Source organism: Lampris incognitus, chromosome 4, assembly GCF_029633865.1.
Source record: "Lampris incognitus isolate fLamInc1 chromosome 4, fLamInc1.hap2, whole genome shotgun sequence".
NCBI lineage: Eukaryota > Metazoa > Chordata > Actinopteri > Lampriformes > Lampridae > Lampris > Lampris incognitus.
In genome coordinates this window covers 14,256,744-14,270,822 of record NC_079214.1, presented here as the reverse complement: position 1 = coordinate 14,270,822, position 14,079 = coordinate 14,256,744, and the positions used below count along the sequence as shown (strand labels likewise).

The following is a 14,079-nucleotide window of genomic DNA, read 5'->3' as shown; positions in this document are numbered from 1 at the left end:
ACATTCAGTCTGCTCAGTCACCCGTAGGAAGGAGACCCAGGGCAAGGCCGCAGATCTGACAGGAATCCAATTGAGCGTGTCTAATGGCGGACATCCAGGAGAGAGTGGGGGAAGGGCAGACCTGCAGTGATGGAGGAGAGTGGAGTGCATTTTTCTCAGGGAGGGCTTCTCTCTCTCTCTCTCCCCATCTTTCTCTCTTTATCTCTTTCTCACTTCACTCTCTTTCTTTCTAGTTCCCTCTCTCTCACTCAGCTTATTATAAAAATATAAGCTTTAGCAGAAGACAAAACTCACTAGATTCCCTTTTCCTTTTTTGCCTCTAATGACTATTAAACAATTATCACCTTTTCTCATCCTTCTTAATTCATTTAAGAATTACACCGTGTCATGTCCTCAGGAGCGTGCTATTCTAGCAGTTCTTGTTCCATGAGTACACGGCTGAGCAAGGTAGTTTGTCTGCCGGCTGTGATTTCTTTTCTGCCCCTGTTATCGAACAGCCCTGCCTCCATATCATTTTGTTCTCTACTTTTCCTGCTCTTCTCACTTTGTGAAGTGTAAGAATGATCCTTACTTCAACAAGACCGCTTTTTGTGTTGACTTGCCATCGACTTGTCATTGTTTTGGGCCGACTGTTGGGAGCAGCCTGGGTCAAGTTTAAGAGCAAGTCTTGTTCGACGCTCCACAGTAACATCTGTTGGATCTGCAGAACCAACGTGTTGGGAGTAAATTGCCTCACATGTCTTATCATGAAACGAAATGAGGTCAAAACATTTAAGATCTTAACCTTGAATATGGTCTTTAATGATATTGACAATGTTAGGACCCTGCCAGTCTCTTTTGTTGTCCTGTTTTGGAGATACCTGGTGGGTGGGCAGGGGATCATCAGCACCAACTGGAAGCACCTAGGCCTAGTGCTCCCAGGCTTTAAAACAGGCTGTTCCCCAGTGGGACAGCATGGTGGCGCTATGGTTAGCATGGTCGCCTCACAGCAAGAAGGTCCTGGGTTGCAGCCCCGGAGTTGTCCAACCTTGGGAGTCGTCCTCTGTGTGGGGTTTGCATGTTCTCCCCGTGTCTGTGTGAGTGTGCTCCGGTTTCCTCCCACATTCCAAAGACATGCCGGTCAGGTGGATTGGCTGTACTAAATTGTCCCTAAGTGTGAATGTGTGTGTGTGTCGGCCCTGTGTGATGGCCTGGCGGCCTGTCCAGAATGTCTCCCCACCTGCTACCTAATGACTGCTGGGATAGGCTCCAGCATCCCGTGACCCTGACAGCAGGATAAGCGGTTTGGATAATGGATGGATGGATGGATGTTCCCCAGTGGATAGAAGATGAGCTGTTTGCAACCTATTTGTACCTAGTGGAGACTGCTAAAAATAAATTTAGTTGTTCCTCCCGCATTTGTTCTCCGCCTCCTCTCCTTTGTCATGGCTTGTCGAGCTGGGCTATGGTGACAAGCAATGGGTAACCTCATAGTTCTGCTTCCGTTTTAAGCCCCACATTAGGTTGACTTCAAAACTTCTTGTGGTTTTGCCTTGTCCTTCTTCGAAATTTCACATTTCCTCATGTCTCTTCAATGAGCAGTTCGGTTATAAGAGGAGGTAGTCTCTCCAGAAGGTTATCGCCAATCAGCTCCATCACACAATTGTTAACCAACCTGATTCCACTGCTTAATAAATTTCTGTCTCTGTAAAGATAGCTGGGTCAAGGTCGGAGACAGGATGCGGATTTGCGTGAGTGTTGCTATGTGATTACATTTAAATGTTGGTTTGGTGATCAGTTTTGACTTTTCAACGAATGAGCTGCATTGGAAGAGAAAAGAGTGAAAAGGGGGCATAGGAGTTTTCCCTATTTTCACGAGACATCCATCACCACTGTCCACTTGAAAACATATAACATCAGTCAGCTTGCTTTGCCCCCTTTTTTGCCCCTCCTCATTCCGTCTCCCTGGAATTTCCCTGATACCGCTCCCATTGAGAACATAGTAGGTTGTGAATCATTAGTTGCTATGAGCAACCAACACAGTCACTTGGTCAAATCAGAGTTAATACTCTGGAGTTTCGTGTAAAAAATGGACTTCTGAATAGCTTTAAGGCAATTCCGTCAGTTGGACATTCATCTCTCCTCTCCTACCTTGTCCTGATCTTTCCTCCGCTTTCTTGTCCTTTTCTCTCAGTCTTTTGAGATGCGGTGGTGCAACATTGCTGGACCTGCTTTCCTCTTTCCCTCCTCTCTCGCTCTCTCGCTCACCCTATTCTCCCACCTTCCCTTTATCCCAGGAGATGGATTGTTATCCATTCTCATTTCACACCTCCAGTCTCATCTGGCCGCCTGTGTGTGGGATCCTCTCAGTGGTAAATTTCATGGACTCATCCATCCCCACCTCTTCACTATCTTCACACTTGCTGGCTGGTACTCAGCACAGTTACTGGCAACAGTGGTTTGTGTGTGCAAGGGAGTTCAGATTGGGTGGTGCGGTGGCGCAGTGGTTAACGCGGTCGCCTCACAGCAAAAAGGTCCTGGGTTCGAGTCCCGGGGTAGTCCAACCTTGGGGGGGGGTCATCCCAGGTTGTCCTTTGTGTGGAGTTGGCATGTTCTCCCCGTGTCTGCGTGGGTTTCCTACGGGTCCTCCGGTTTCCTCCCACAGTCCAAAGACATGTAGGTTAGGTGAATCGGCTGTACTTAATTGTCCCAAGGTGTGAATGTGTGTGTGTGTGTGTGTGTGTGTCGGTCCTGTGATGGCCTGGCGGCCTGTCCAGGGTGTCTCCCCGCCTGCCGCCCAATGACTGCTGGGATAGGCTCCAGCGTCCTGCGACCTGAATTTGGATAAGCGACTTGGATAATGGATGGATGTGAGTTTAGACGGACGTTGCTTGCAGTACGAGCTTGTTAAGCAACTCGCAAAAAATGTGAGCTATGAAACCTCTCTTTTGTATCAATCCGTTTGTTGGATTTATTTTTCTTTATATCTTAAGAGGTCTGAAGAAGGAATGGACTAGACGAATGATAGACAGCTGATGCAGAAACTTAGTTTTGTGTGTTGAGGGTGCAAGGTCACAGTGAACCGGAGCGTAACATACAATGGAAATCCAATATGTCGATTCTCTATTGTTCAAGTGTCTTATTGGCACTAAATTGTCTGCACTGAGGTGAGTCAAACATGAATTCAAGTTGGCCGCGCGGCTCCCAGCAGTGGTCAGTTGCTTGCAAAAGTTAATAAAAGGATGTCGGCATGGAAAAGAGAGAGTGGCTGTGCTTCACCGTGCCACTGTAGATCTCTGTTGTGTTCTGTTGAGCTGTTTGTTTGTATGGAGTGATTGCTCACTCTGTCAACTTGCCTGTGAAGCAGGGTTCTGTGAACAATTTTTTTGGGGGTGGAGGAGGGGGAGGAGTTGAATGTTTGATAAGAGCCCAGGCTCTGAGTGCCTGGCTATTGATTAGGGTGGCAGTCATACTAGCACTCTATTAAATCATACACAGCCTTTCCCTCAGCCAGGGCATAATGGAGCTATCGACACCACTTACTGAGAGTTTAACAGCCCTCTGGCACCGAGATGATGGAGCCTGTACCTGGAGTGGTTAATCTACATGACGTATAATATCTAACACAAGGCTCTTGATAGGTAGGCAAAATGGGATTAAGGCACACAGCATCGCGCAATTAATGTAGCCTCCCGTAAATGTAAAAATTGAATATTGTTTTTGTATGCGCAGCATGTTGTAGGCTAGCCGTTCAAGTGGGAGGATTTCCCCTCATGCTGTCGCATACCGCATGCGTATCGGTGGATTCCCTGCATCTGAAGCCTTGTTCGTATCGGTAACGTAGTCCTATCTACCTACGTCATTTCAAATTTTTTTTTGAGGGGGGGGGGGGTTTCACTCTTTTTCTCCCCAATTGTATCCGGCCAATTACCCCACTTCTGAGCCGTCCCGGTTGCTCCTCCACCCCCTCTGCTGATCCAGGGAGGGCTGCAGACTACCACACGCCTCCTCTGATACACGTGGAGTCGCCAGCCACTTCTTTTCACCTGACAAGTGAGGAGTTTCGCCAGGAGGATGTAGCGCGTGAGAGGATCGCGCCATTCCCCCCAGTTCCCCTTCGCCCCCAAACTGGCGCCCCGACCGACCAGAGGAGGCACGAGTGCAGCAACTGGGACACATATCCACATCCAGCTTCCCACCCGCAGACACAGCCAGTTGTGTCTGTAGGGACGCCTGACCGAGCTGGAAGTAACACGGGGATTCGAACCGGCCAGTTTCAATTTGATTCAATGCTAGGTAGGAAAGAAGAGTGAGTCAAGTTGGAATAGAGGAGACAAGTCGAGAGAACGTTTGTAAATGGATGCCTCAACGTCTTCTTCTCTGATAATGACTCTACAGAGGGCCTCTAAGACAGGGTGGTGGATGGGATTGGGATTAAATGTTTTCCTCGCAGTACTCTTGTGGGGCACAGATGCAAACCAGGCTGTGGGTGGCGTGAGAGTGGTGTTAAAACCAAGTCGACCACCACCAGCTCCCGAATTCAGCTGTTTCCAGAGTGACTTCCTGTAAGGCAGGCATCTATTGTGTTTCGAAAAAGGGACAGAAATACAACAGAGCTTCCTTTTTTTCCTATAATGAGTGCCAGTCATGCAAAACAGAATAAGACAAATCCAACCAAGCAGTGTCAGCATAATGCATGTGGTTCATAAATTAAACAGTATGTACAAGACATTAAGTGCAATCATTAATCAGAAATCGTTTTAAGAGCCGTACTCATGCTGGCAAACGTATTCTGATGTCTTAATCAAATTCCAAATCTATTATGGCGTCCTTATTTTGTATGTCGTAATTTAACTTGGCTGTTATGTAAAAGTTTTGGGGGGGGGGGGGTTTCTCCAGAAAATAATCTAATAAATTGGTGCTCTGCCTGCTGTGGCGGGCGAGATGAAAAGTTTAGAGAGAGACCCCAGACCTGTACTTTGAAATTCAAAAAAAGCAACTAGCTGCACACTTTGGAATCACACACGGTCAGTGCCTGCCCAATTCACGCAGGTTAAACACAGGTTTATGTGTAGATCAGCCGGCAGGGCAGCAGACATCCACAGCCTCTCACAAAGCAGCTCCTGCAAGGTGAGCGCAGCTCACCAGCTGTGGCCTGTTGCAGCTGCATACTGTTGCATTTTGCATGGCCGTTGAACCCACCTGCTGCTGAGCCACGAGACAAAGTGCAAATTGACAATAGCCAGCAGGTGATGCTGAAGCGCTCTAACTGACCCTGACACACACACACACACACACACACACACACACACACACACACACACACACACACACACAGTGTAGCCTGCTACTTGTACTTATGATCATTTCTATCTTTATTTGTTTATTTACATCCATCCATTATTCGAACTGCTTATCCTGCTCTCAGGGTCGCGAGGATGCTGGAGCCTATCCCAGCAGTCATTGGGCGGCAGGCGGGGAGACACCCTGGTCATAACACAGGACCGACATACACACACACACACACACACACACACACACACACACACACACACACACACACACACACACATTCATACCTAGGGGCAATTTAGTACGACCGATTCACCTGACCTACATGTCTTTGGATTGTGGGAGGAAACCGGAGCCCCCGGAGGAAACCCACACAGACACAGGGAGAACATGTAAACTCCACACAGAGGACGACCCGGGATGACCCCCAAGGTTGGACTACCCCGGGGCTTGAACCCAGGACCTTTTTGCTGTGAGGCGACCATGCTAACCACTGTGCCACCGTGCCGCCTATTGTTTATTTCCATTATATTTATTTATGCACATTTTTTTCAATACTGTGTGGTTGTGCTGCAATACATCTCTGTATTCAAAGAAAGTTGAAACAGTTCATACAGTGTTTATTGACAGAAACGTTTCATCACTCAGCTAAGTGACCTCTTCAGTCTCAACTGACTGCAGTTAGTTAATGGCCACACCTATTTCCATATGAAACTGATGGTTAGTCTTGGTCGCCTTACAACTGTATTGTTTATAAGGGTGGGGATACCTGCAGGCAGTTGAGACTGAAGAGGTCACTTAGATGAGCGATGAAACGTTTCTCTCAATAAATGTTGTGTCCATATGAACTGATTCAGCTTTCTGTGATTTTCTTACCGGGATTATTGAGCATGCTTAAAGACATCATCTCTGGATTTTGTTTGTTTTTTGTGGTGTTTTTTTTTTTTGGGGGGGGGGGGTTTCCCCCCTTTTCTCCCCAGTTGTATCCGGCCAATTGCCCCACTCTTCCGAGCCGTCCTGGTCACTGCTCCACCCGCCTCTGTCGATCTGGGGAGGGCTGCAGAATACCACATGCCTCCTCCGATACAGGTGGAGTTGCCAGCCGCTTCTTTTCACCTGACAGTGAGGAGTTTCACCAGGGGGACATAACATGTGGGAGGATCACGCTATTCCCCCCCCAATTCCCTGTCCCCCCTGAACAGGCGCCCCGACCGAACAGAGGAGGCACTAGTGCAGCAACCAGGACACGTACCCACATCCGGCTTTCCACCCACAGACACAGCCATTTGTGTCTGTAGGGACGCCCAACCAAGCCGGAGGTAACACGGGGATTTGAACCGGCGATCCCCATGTTGGTAGGCAACAGAATAGACCGCCACAGTACCCAGACACCCCTCTCTGGATTGTTTTTTAAGAGAAAAGCAAAAAAATGAAAATGGAAGAAATTATAAATTGTAATGACAGCAGATTCAAAGGATATGTTTTCACTCCAACAGGTAGCCCTCTCATTGTAATAACTACACTTTCATTGTTATAAATTAGAGATGCATCAACTAAGTTTCTTGGCCTGTTCTGATTTTTTTTTTCTAAAAACTATAATTGACAGCATACAATTTTTTTGTAACTTTTCTTTAGTGAAAATTTGAATGAATTCGTATGTTCATGATAAAACATGGGCCCTGTGATGGCCTGGCGACCTGTTCAGGGTGTCTCCCTGCCTGCCACCCAATGACTGCTGGGATAGGCTTCAGCATCCGCGCAACCCTGGCTAAGGATACGCGGTTTGGATAATGGATGATAAAACATGGCGGCCCAGTGGTTAGTGCTGTTGCCTCACAGCAAGAAGGTCCTGAGTTCGAACCCCAGGGTTGTCCAACCTTGGTGGGTCATCCCGGGTCGTCCTCTGTGTGGAGTTTGCATGTTCTCCCCGTGTCTGTGTGGGTTTCCTCCGGGTGCTCCGGTTTCCTCCCACAGTCCAAAGACATGTAGGTCAGGTGAATCGGCCGTACTAAATTGTCCCTAGGTGTGAATGTGTGTGAGTGTGTGGGCCCTGTAATGGTCTGGCGGCTTATCCAGGGTGTCTCCCCGCCTGCTGCCCAATGACTGCTGGGATAGGCTCCAGCATCCCCGTGACCCTGAGAGCAGGATAAGTGGTTTGGATTATGGATGGATGTTCATTACAAAACATTGACTATTAGATAACCTTTACCTTTTCTCCAAAACTGCACCAGGATCTTCTCTCACTCTCAGTCAAATAAATCCCAAAATAAAAAGTGCTCCAGGTTACTGGGCAGACCTTTTTGTGCAAATGAAATCCAACTGAAAGTGAACTGCAGTATTTCCCACCTTATCCACCATGTTTTACTCCCCCAAAACAAAACATGTGCAACAGATCTAAATAACAACACACCTAATTTCATTTATTTACATCAGATCTTTTCCGTTACCTTTAAAAGTGAGCCAGATTACAGGACCTTGACCACAAATGTTTTCGTGCTGGTTTTGGCCATACGGGTAGCTACAGATGGTGAGCTTTTTGTCCTCTTCACTCACCGTGGAGAACTTCCACGCCGACGATGTGTGTGTGTGTGTGTGTGTGTGTGTGTGTGTGTGTGTGTGTGTGTGAGACATTACTGTCTGTGCACTGTGTGCGTGCCATGAACCATCGCCGCAGTGCATGCGTGTACATTTGACTGGCACAGAATCAGATATATCTGAGACCGACCGGTCCGGTCAGCGGTCATGGCCGATCAAGCTGAAAATCGGCTGATTCCGGTCACCGGCCGATCGATCGGCGCATCCGAATAAGCAATGGAATTAAAGGCCCGTCGCAGAATAATCCAGACAGTGATGGAGCGACAAGAAAACCTAGAACAGAAAAAGGGTAAATTCTATGAGTAAGTGCTTCCACAAGTGCTTTCAGCACTTATAAAAGAGAAACAGAAAACAAGAGAGCCTTTATCTGTTGCTCTTTTCTTACCTCTCTCTCTCGCTCTCTCTGTCTCTCTTTTGACATCAATCTCCTCATTTTTTGTCTGTAGTTTTTCTGTCTTTCTTTTTCTCCCCACCCCCCACCCCCCACCCTTCTATCGCTCTCTCTCTCTCTCCCTCACTCGCCATTCATCATATCCAGGCCATAATCATTCCTATCAACAGATTGTCTGTCCGGCCTCTCTGCTGCCTCCTGCCTCCTCTCTACTCACAGGATATTGGTATCTTGGTTTCTCAAAATGCTCTGTCTTTCTGCAGAGAAGGACGGAGAAGGAGGTTTTAGAAAGACCAATAGCTTCACGGTTAGTTTGACGATTTGGCATTTTTACTGGACTGGGGATGGATGTCATGCTTTCTACATATTTGATTAATTTTTACCTTCAGCTGAACTTTAATGAAAGATTCAACATACCTCCATTGTTGAAAAAAAGGCTTTTTGCATCACTTTGATAAGTTGACAGTGCTTCTGTCCAGATCCTGCTTGGGCCAAAATATTGATGAAAGTCATAGGGGGCATCCAGGTAGCGTAGCAGTCTATTCCGTTGCCTATCAACACGGGAATCATCAAATTGAATCCCCGTGTTACCTCCGGCTTGGTCGGCATCCTACAGACACAATTGGCCGTGTCTGCAGGTGGGAAGCTGCACTAGCGCCTCCTCTGGTCAGTCGGGGTGCCTATTTGGGGGGGAGGGGGAACTGGGGGGAATAGCGTGATCATCCCATGTGCTACGTCCCCTTGGTGAAACTCCTCACTGTTAGGTGAAAAGAAGCGGCTGGCGACACCACATGTATCGGAGGAGGCATGTGGTAGTCTGCAGCCCTCCCCGGATCGGCAGAGGGGGTGGAGCAGTGGCCGGGACAGCTCGAAAGAGTGGGGTAATTGGCCAAATACAATTGGGGAGAAAAAAAAGAGGGGAGGGGATATTGATGAAAGTCATATCAATAAGCACTTATTTGTAGATCTGTCATGATTTATAATATTAGTGGGGTTGAATTTCATGAAAAGCTGGTACCCCCTCTCAGAAATCCAGAGGAGACCGGAGAGTTGTCATCTGGCTGATCTAGATGTCTCGTTTTATTTGACTGCTGTCACTGAAAGACCATCCACCGCTCACCAACCCCCTTTCTCTGTCTACCTCTTCCTCCTCGCCCTTCCTCTTTCACAGCAAGCTCTGAAGGAAAACCTCAGGAGGAGGGAGACGGAGGAGAAGCAGCGGCGGGCCCGGGCGGCAAAAGAGAAGGCCGAGCGCGAGAAGCAGGAGAGACAGCAGAAGAAGAAGAGGTTGCTGGAGGTCAACGCAGGTAGAGATAATTCAATCCGCCTCGCCAATCAACCCTCACATCATTAAGTCCTCCTCAAGCAGCTGTCTGCTAAATCAATCCAGCGCCCAATTGTGTTCGAGATCGTTTAAAGACAATAGCCTTCATTTATCAAGCGAGCATGATTCATTATATTCATTAAAGGAAGACCTGCCCGATTCCCCAATAAAAAGAGAGGCATGTGTCTACAATGTGCATCACGTCTGCTAAGAAGCGTGAGCATTCATTTAGATTGATTGAAGCGGTCGAGCAATGGCGGAAGTTAATCCGTGTTACCAGTTGTGTTGTATAAACGCACATTTCCAAAAACCATCTCTATTGAAATCCCTTTTCACTTAGCCTTCATTTAAGTCTGCCATTTCATTCATTCTTTCATTTATTTATTGGAGTTTTCCCCCCTTTTCTCCTCAATTGTACTTGGCTAATTACCTTAATTTCCAAGCCTTGGCTGCTCCACCCCCTCTGCTGATCCGGGGAGGGCTGCAGACTACCACGTGTCTCCTCCGATACATGTGGAGTCGCCAGCCGCTTCTTTTCACCCGACAGTGAGGAGTTTTGCCAGGGGGGACGTAGCGCATGGGATGCTCACGCTACGGCCCCCCCCCAGTTCCCCCATCCGACCAGAGGGGGCGCTAGTGCAGCGACCAGGACACATACCCACATCAATCAGTCAGTCAAGTTGCATTTTATACAGCACTTTTCTAGCTGCAACAGCCACTCAAAGCGCTTTACATTTCTGGTCAAATCTGAATTTCAGACACCTGTTACAATAAAACACAAGCTGTTTTCTGTACAATCGCTACCTATTTTGTATGCATAAGGCCACCGAAATGTGATTTACAACGATTAACTTATTCACACGTGTATTACAAACGCAAGGCAAGCTTCATTTATGTAGCGTATTTACACAGCACAAGAAAAATTATGCTTCTTTTAGGTAATCACTGGAGTATTATTGTAGTCATGTGTGATGCTTGGTAGAGCATAGCATTAGTACTGCTAGTATCAGCGGTTCGATTATTTCATAGGCTATCCGGCTTCCCACCCGCAGACATGGCCGGTTGTGTTTGTAGGGACGCCCGACCAAGCCGGAGGTAACTCGGGGATTCGAACCGGTGATCCCCGTGTTGGTAGGCAAGCCTACCATTTTAGTCTCATTTTAGTCTCTGACAGCATCACATCAGCACCATGTTTCATCAGATCTGACATTTATCTCACTGAGGACGTACCTTATGTCACAAGTTTCCACTAACATCATGAAGAGGTGTATTTATTGTCACATCACAACATCTAAGTTTTGCATCGTTTCAGTCAGGATTTCATACTCGAGTACATTTCATAGAAGAGCGTGGTTAGGTGTAGGTGATAGTATTTGCTTATGAGCAGGGTAAGATTTCATATCTTCCACACAGTTTTTCCACCATTAGGAGGTTTAATGTTAATAAGACGTGAACTGCAGTCTTAATAAAGGCCGTGAGGGTTCTGCTTTGTGTGTAACTGTGAAACATCCAGAGTCGGCACACTATGTATTGTACAGTGTTGCGTCTCAATCAGGGGCTTTTAATATGAAATTACAACTGTTTGGCTTGTAATAAGCAATAGCATGATAGTGTATGTCTGAGCATGCAGAGATAAGGCAGCTCGAATGCTAACTCAGTTTACCAAGCCGGTCAGACGTCGCCGCGATGAAGATAAGGTGTGGCGCATTCCAAATTATTTTAGGCCAAATTGCCTTCTTTTTTTTCCCGTTCTTCTCGGCACCCCAAATGCCAGGAAATCTCTATCGGCAGAACAGCCTCTCAGCCCGGTTTGGCTACATGGCGACGTTCAGCCCGCCAACCTTGCACCAGTAGCTAGCTAACCTGACTATGCCAACTGCCGTGGCAGTCCTGTAGACCCTAGGGTGTTAGCAGGGAACAACCATGTGCTATTCAGGCCAAAGCGCTACTCGGGTCTTAGTATCCAGCCAAAGACAAGCCTCTCTTGGCTAAAAAGAAAATCCTGCACTTCTTCCCCACTTCCCCCGAACCGTGGTCTAGTTTTAGGTCCTCGTCTCTTATCACAGACCTCCCGTGGATGTCTCGCCGTGCCAAGGGTTTGTTTTACACTTCTTAACTGGCTAAGTTCCTGGCTGGTTGGCTCGTCCCAAGACGTGTTGGCAGACGGCAGGTTGTTTTTCGAGTGTCATGTCCAGTCGTGCTTAATGGACACGAATTGTGGATAGGTGTTGTGTGTTGGTCCAGTGGAGGAAGTCACTCTCTTGCAGTGCCGTGGTTATCTGAGAAGACCAGGGCCAAGGTTCGAGCCAGAAGTCATTATGGACCGCCACAAGCCTGCTGTTTTTGAAAGACGGACATGACCAGAGTTTGTTTGTGTGTGTGTATTTGCGGCCGCATGTGTGCTTTTTTAATAATTGAGGCGCGTTTGATGCCGGGTGTAGCTTACTGGAAATGACAGCTTGTGTTCGTTTGTGTTTTGGTTTTCTTCCATTTCAAAGTTTTTCTGTTACGGAAAAGTAGTTCAGAAATAAGTCCAAACTTCAGCCAGATGTTGTCATAAAGGCTTATACAAGTCTGCCCTCAGCCTGGAATTTATTTAGATGCGCTTAACATTAAGATAAAGCTGAAAGGAAACTCAGTGACATGCCCAGGAAGTGATGTTTCTGGCAATACATGACACACACATGCACACACACACACACATGCACACACACACACACACACACACACGCAGTGAGTGACTGAGATCTGGCAAAATGCTGCCAGTTCGACAGAATCTCTCTCTCTCTCTCTCTCTCTCTCTCTCTCTCTCTCTCTCTCTCTCTCTCGCTCGCTCGCTCGCTCGCTCGCTCGCTTTCTCTGTCGCTCACAAACACACACATAGACACACACACACACACACACACACACACACACACACACACATATATACAGCCTATTTATTAACTAAAGAGCTTTCTCTTTGTTTGTCTGGGAGGATTGTCCTCAATGGAGATTTTCCCTGTAATCATCTGATTATCCATCAATTCCCTAAAAAGCCCCAGAGAGAATGCGTATCCACATTATGCTGAAGGGCACGGCAATGAGAGACTGAGGAGAAGGGGGAGGGGGGTTGGCCGTAAAATGATGGAGATGGGAATTTAGCCCGCATAGCTTTCTTGCAGTACTTGCAGCCAGTTTTAATTTTAGCCTGGGTTTAACCTACTTATTTCACTTTTGTATACCTTCTTTGTGAGGCGTCCCTAGTCTCATACCTGTTCCCTGTCCTCCCCCCTTCACTGTTACCTTCCCCTGAATCGGCATCTCCCTCCACAATAATATGCAGCCTGGCTCTGTCTGCTGCACACTGCCTTCTGCTAGCCTCAGAGAGAGAGTGAGTAAGAGAGAGAGAGAGTCTGCACACATGCATTTGCATAGAGCCCTATGGAGATTGAAATTCAGATTGAATTGGTGTTTTTTTTTTTTTTTTTTTTTCCTCCCCCCTTCTTCCTCCGCTAGCTGTGCCTGCCCTGTGTATGACAAATCTGTTGCATTAACTCCCGGGGTAGGCCGGGAGCGAGACTGTTTGTGGAGCGACAAATTACACATCAGAGCTTTATTTAACATTCCCTACATGGCTACAAGCGATGAACTATTAAGACGTCAAATACGGGAACAGCTAGAGACGCACCCCTGCATGCAAAAATGCTAACCGCACCAAGGAGGAGCCTAAAATAAGTGAGAAAAAGAAATAGGCAGAGAAGGAAAGAGAAGGCGAGATGAGAAAATGTGCAAGGAGAGAGGTGGTACATCAGAGAGGTCATTCATACCTTCCTCCGTTGGCTAGCTGTTCATGCTCTCCATATGATGCCCTCATGCAGCACATTATTCTCATTTTTAACTGAGATGTTTTGATTCTGTAGTCCACTGACCCTGCAGGTAAGGGATGGGCAAAAAGCACTCGATTTCAGCGACTATTCATCACCTGATGAATGACTACTTAATCCTTAAGTGGTCAGCAAAGCGAAACAGGTCATGAAGAAGAGGGGTGGAGCTGATTAGCCCCATTTTACTATTTAATTTGTATGTTTCCAATGGCTGACATGCGTATTAGCCAAGCGGGGGTTTTTTTTTTTCCTTACAATTTCAGGCCCGCCCGGTCCAACTGACCCTGCTTCTTTCCTGGCTGAGGCCCATTTTGGCCAGGCCGTTCTACTACTGCGTTACTGCCTTGGTGATAAGAGCCCACCAATGGTGTCCTGTTGAGTGAAGTGGCTGGAGGCATTAGATCTGGTCTGAACAGAGACATGGATGGAGATGCAAAGACAGGCTGTTTGTCTTGACAATAGAAAATGCCGCTCTGATGCAGCTTTGATTAAATAGATGTTGATTGAGGTTTCAGCACAGATGAGGGGACAAGATAACGACAGTCTATTCTCAGAGGCTGCGGTCCCACCCTGATTTTTTTTTTATATTCTTTTATTTCATTTTCCTAGCTTGAAAGACATCCTTTAGTGTA

The 14,079-nt window shown here is 47.2% G+C and overlaps 1 protein-coding gene across 1 annotated transcript in view; it reads left to right on the top strand.

The window, feature by feature from the left end:
* The window catches only part of diaph3 (diaphanous-related formin 3), a 384,853-nt gene that overhangs the window by 272,008 nt on the left and 98,766 nt on the right, over positions 1-14,079 (top strand). Inside the window, exon 25 of the mRNA XM_056278298.1 lies at positions 9,429-9,564. Within this exon, the coding sequence (XP_056134273.1) occupies positions 9,429-9,564 (136 nt within the window). The remainder of the gene's footprint in view (positions 1-9,428; positions 9,565-14,079) is intronic.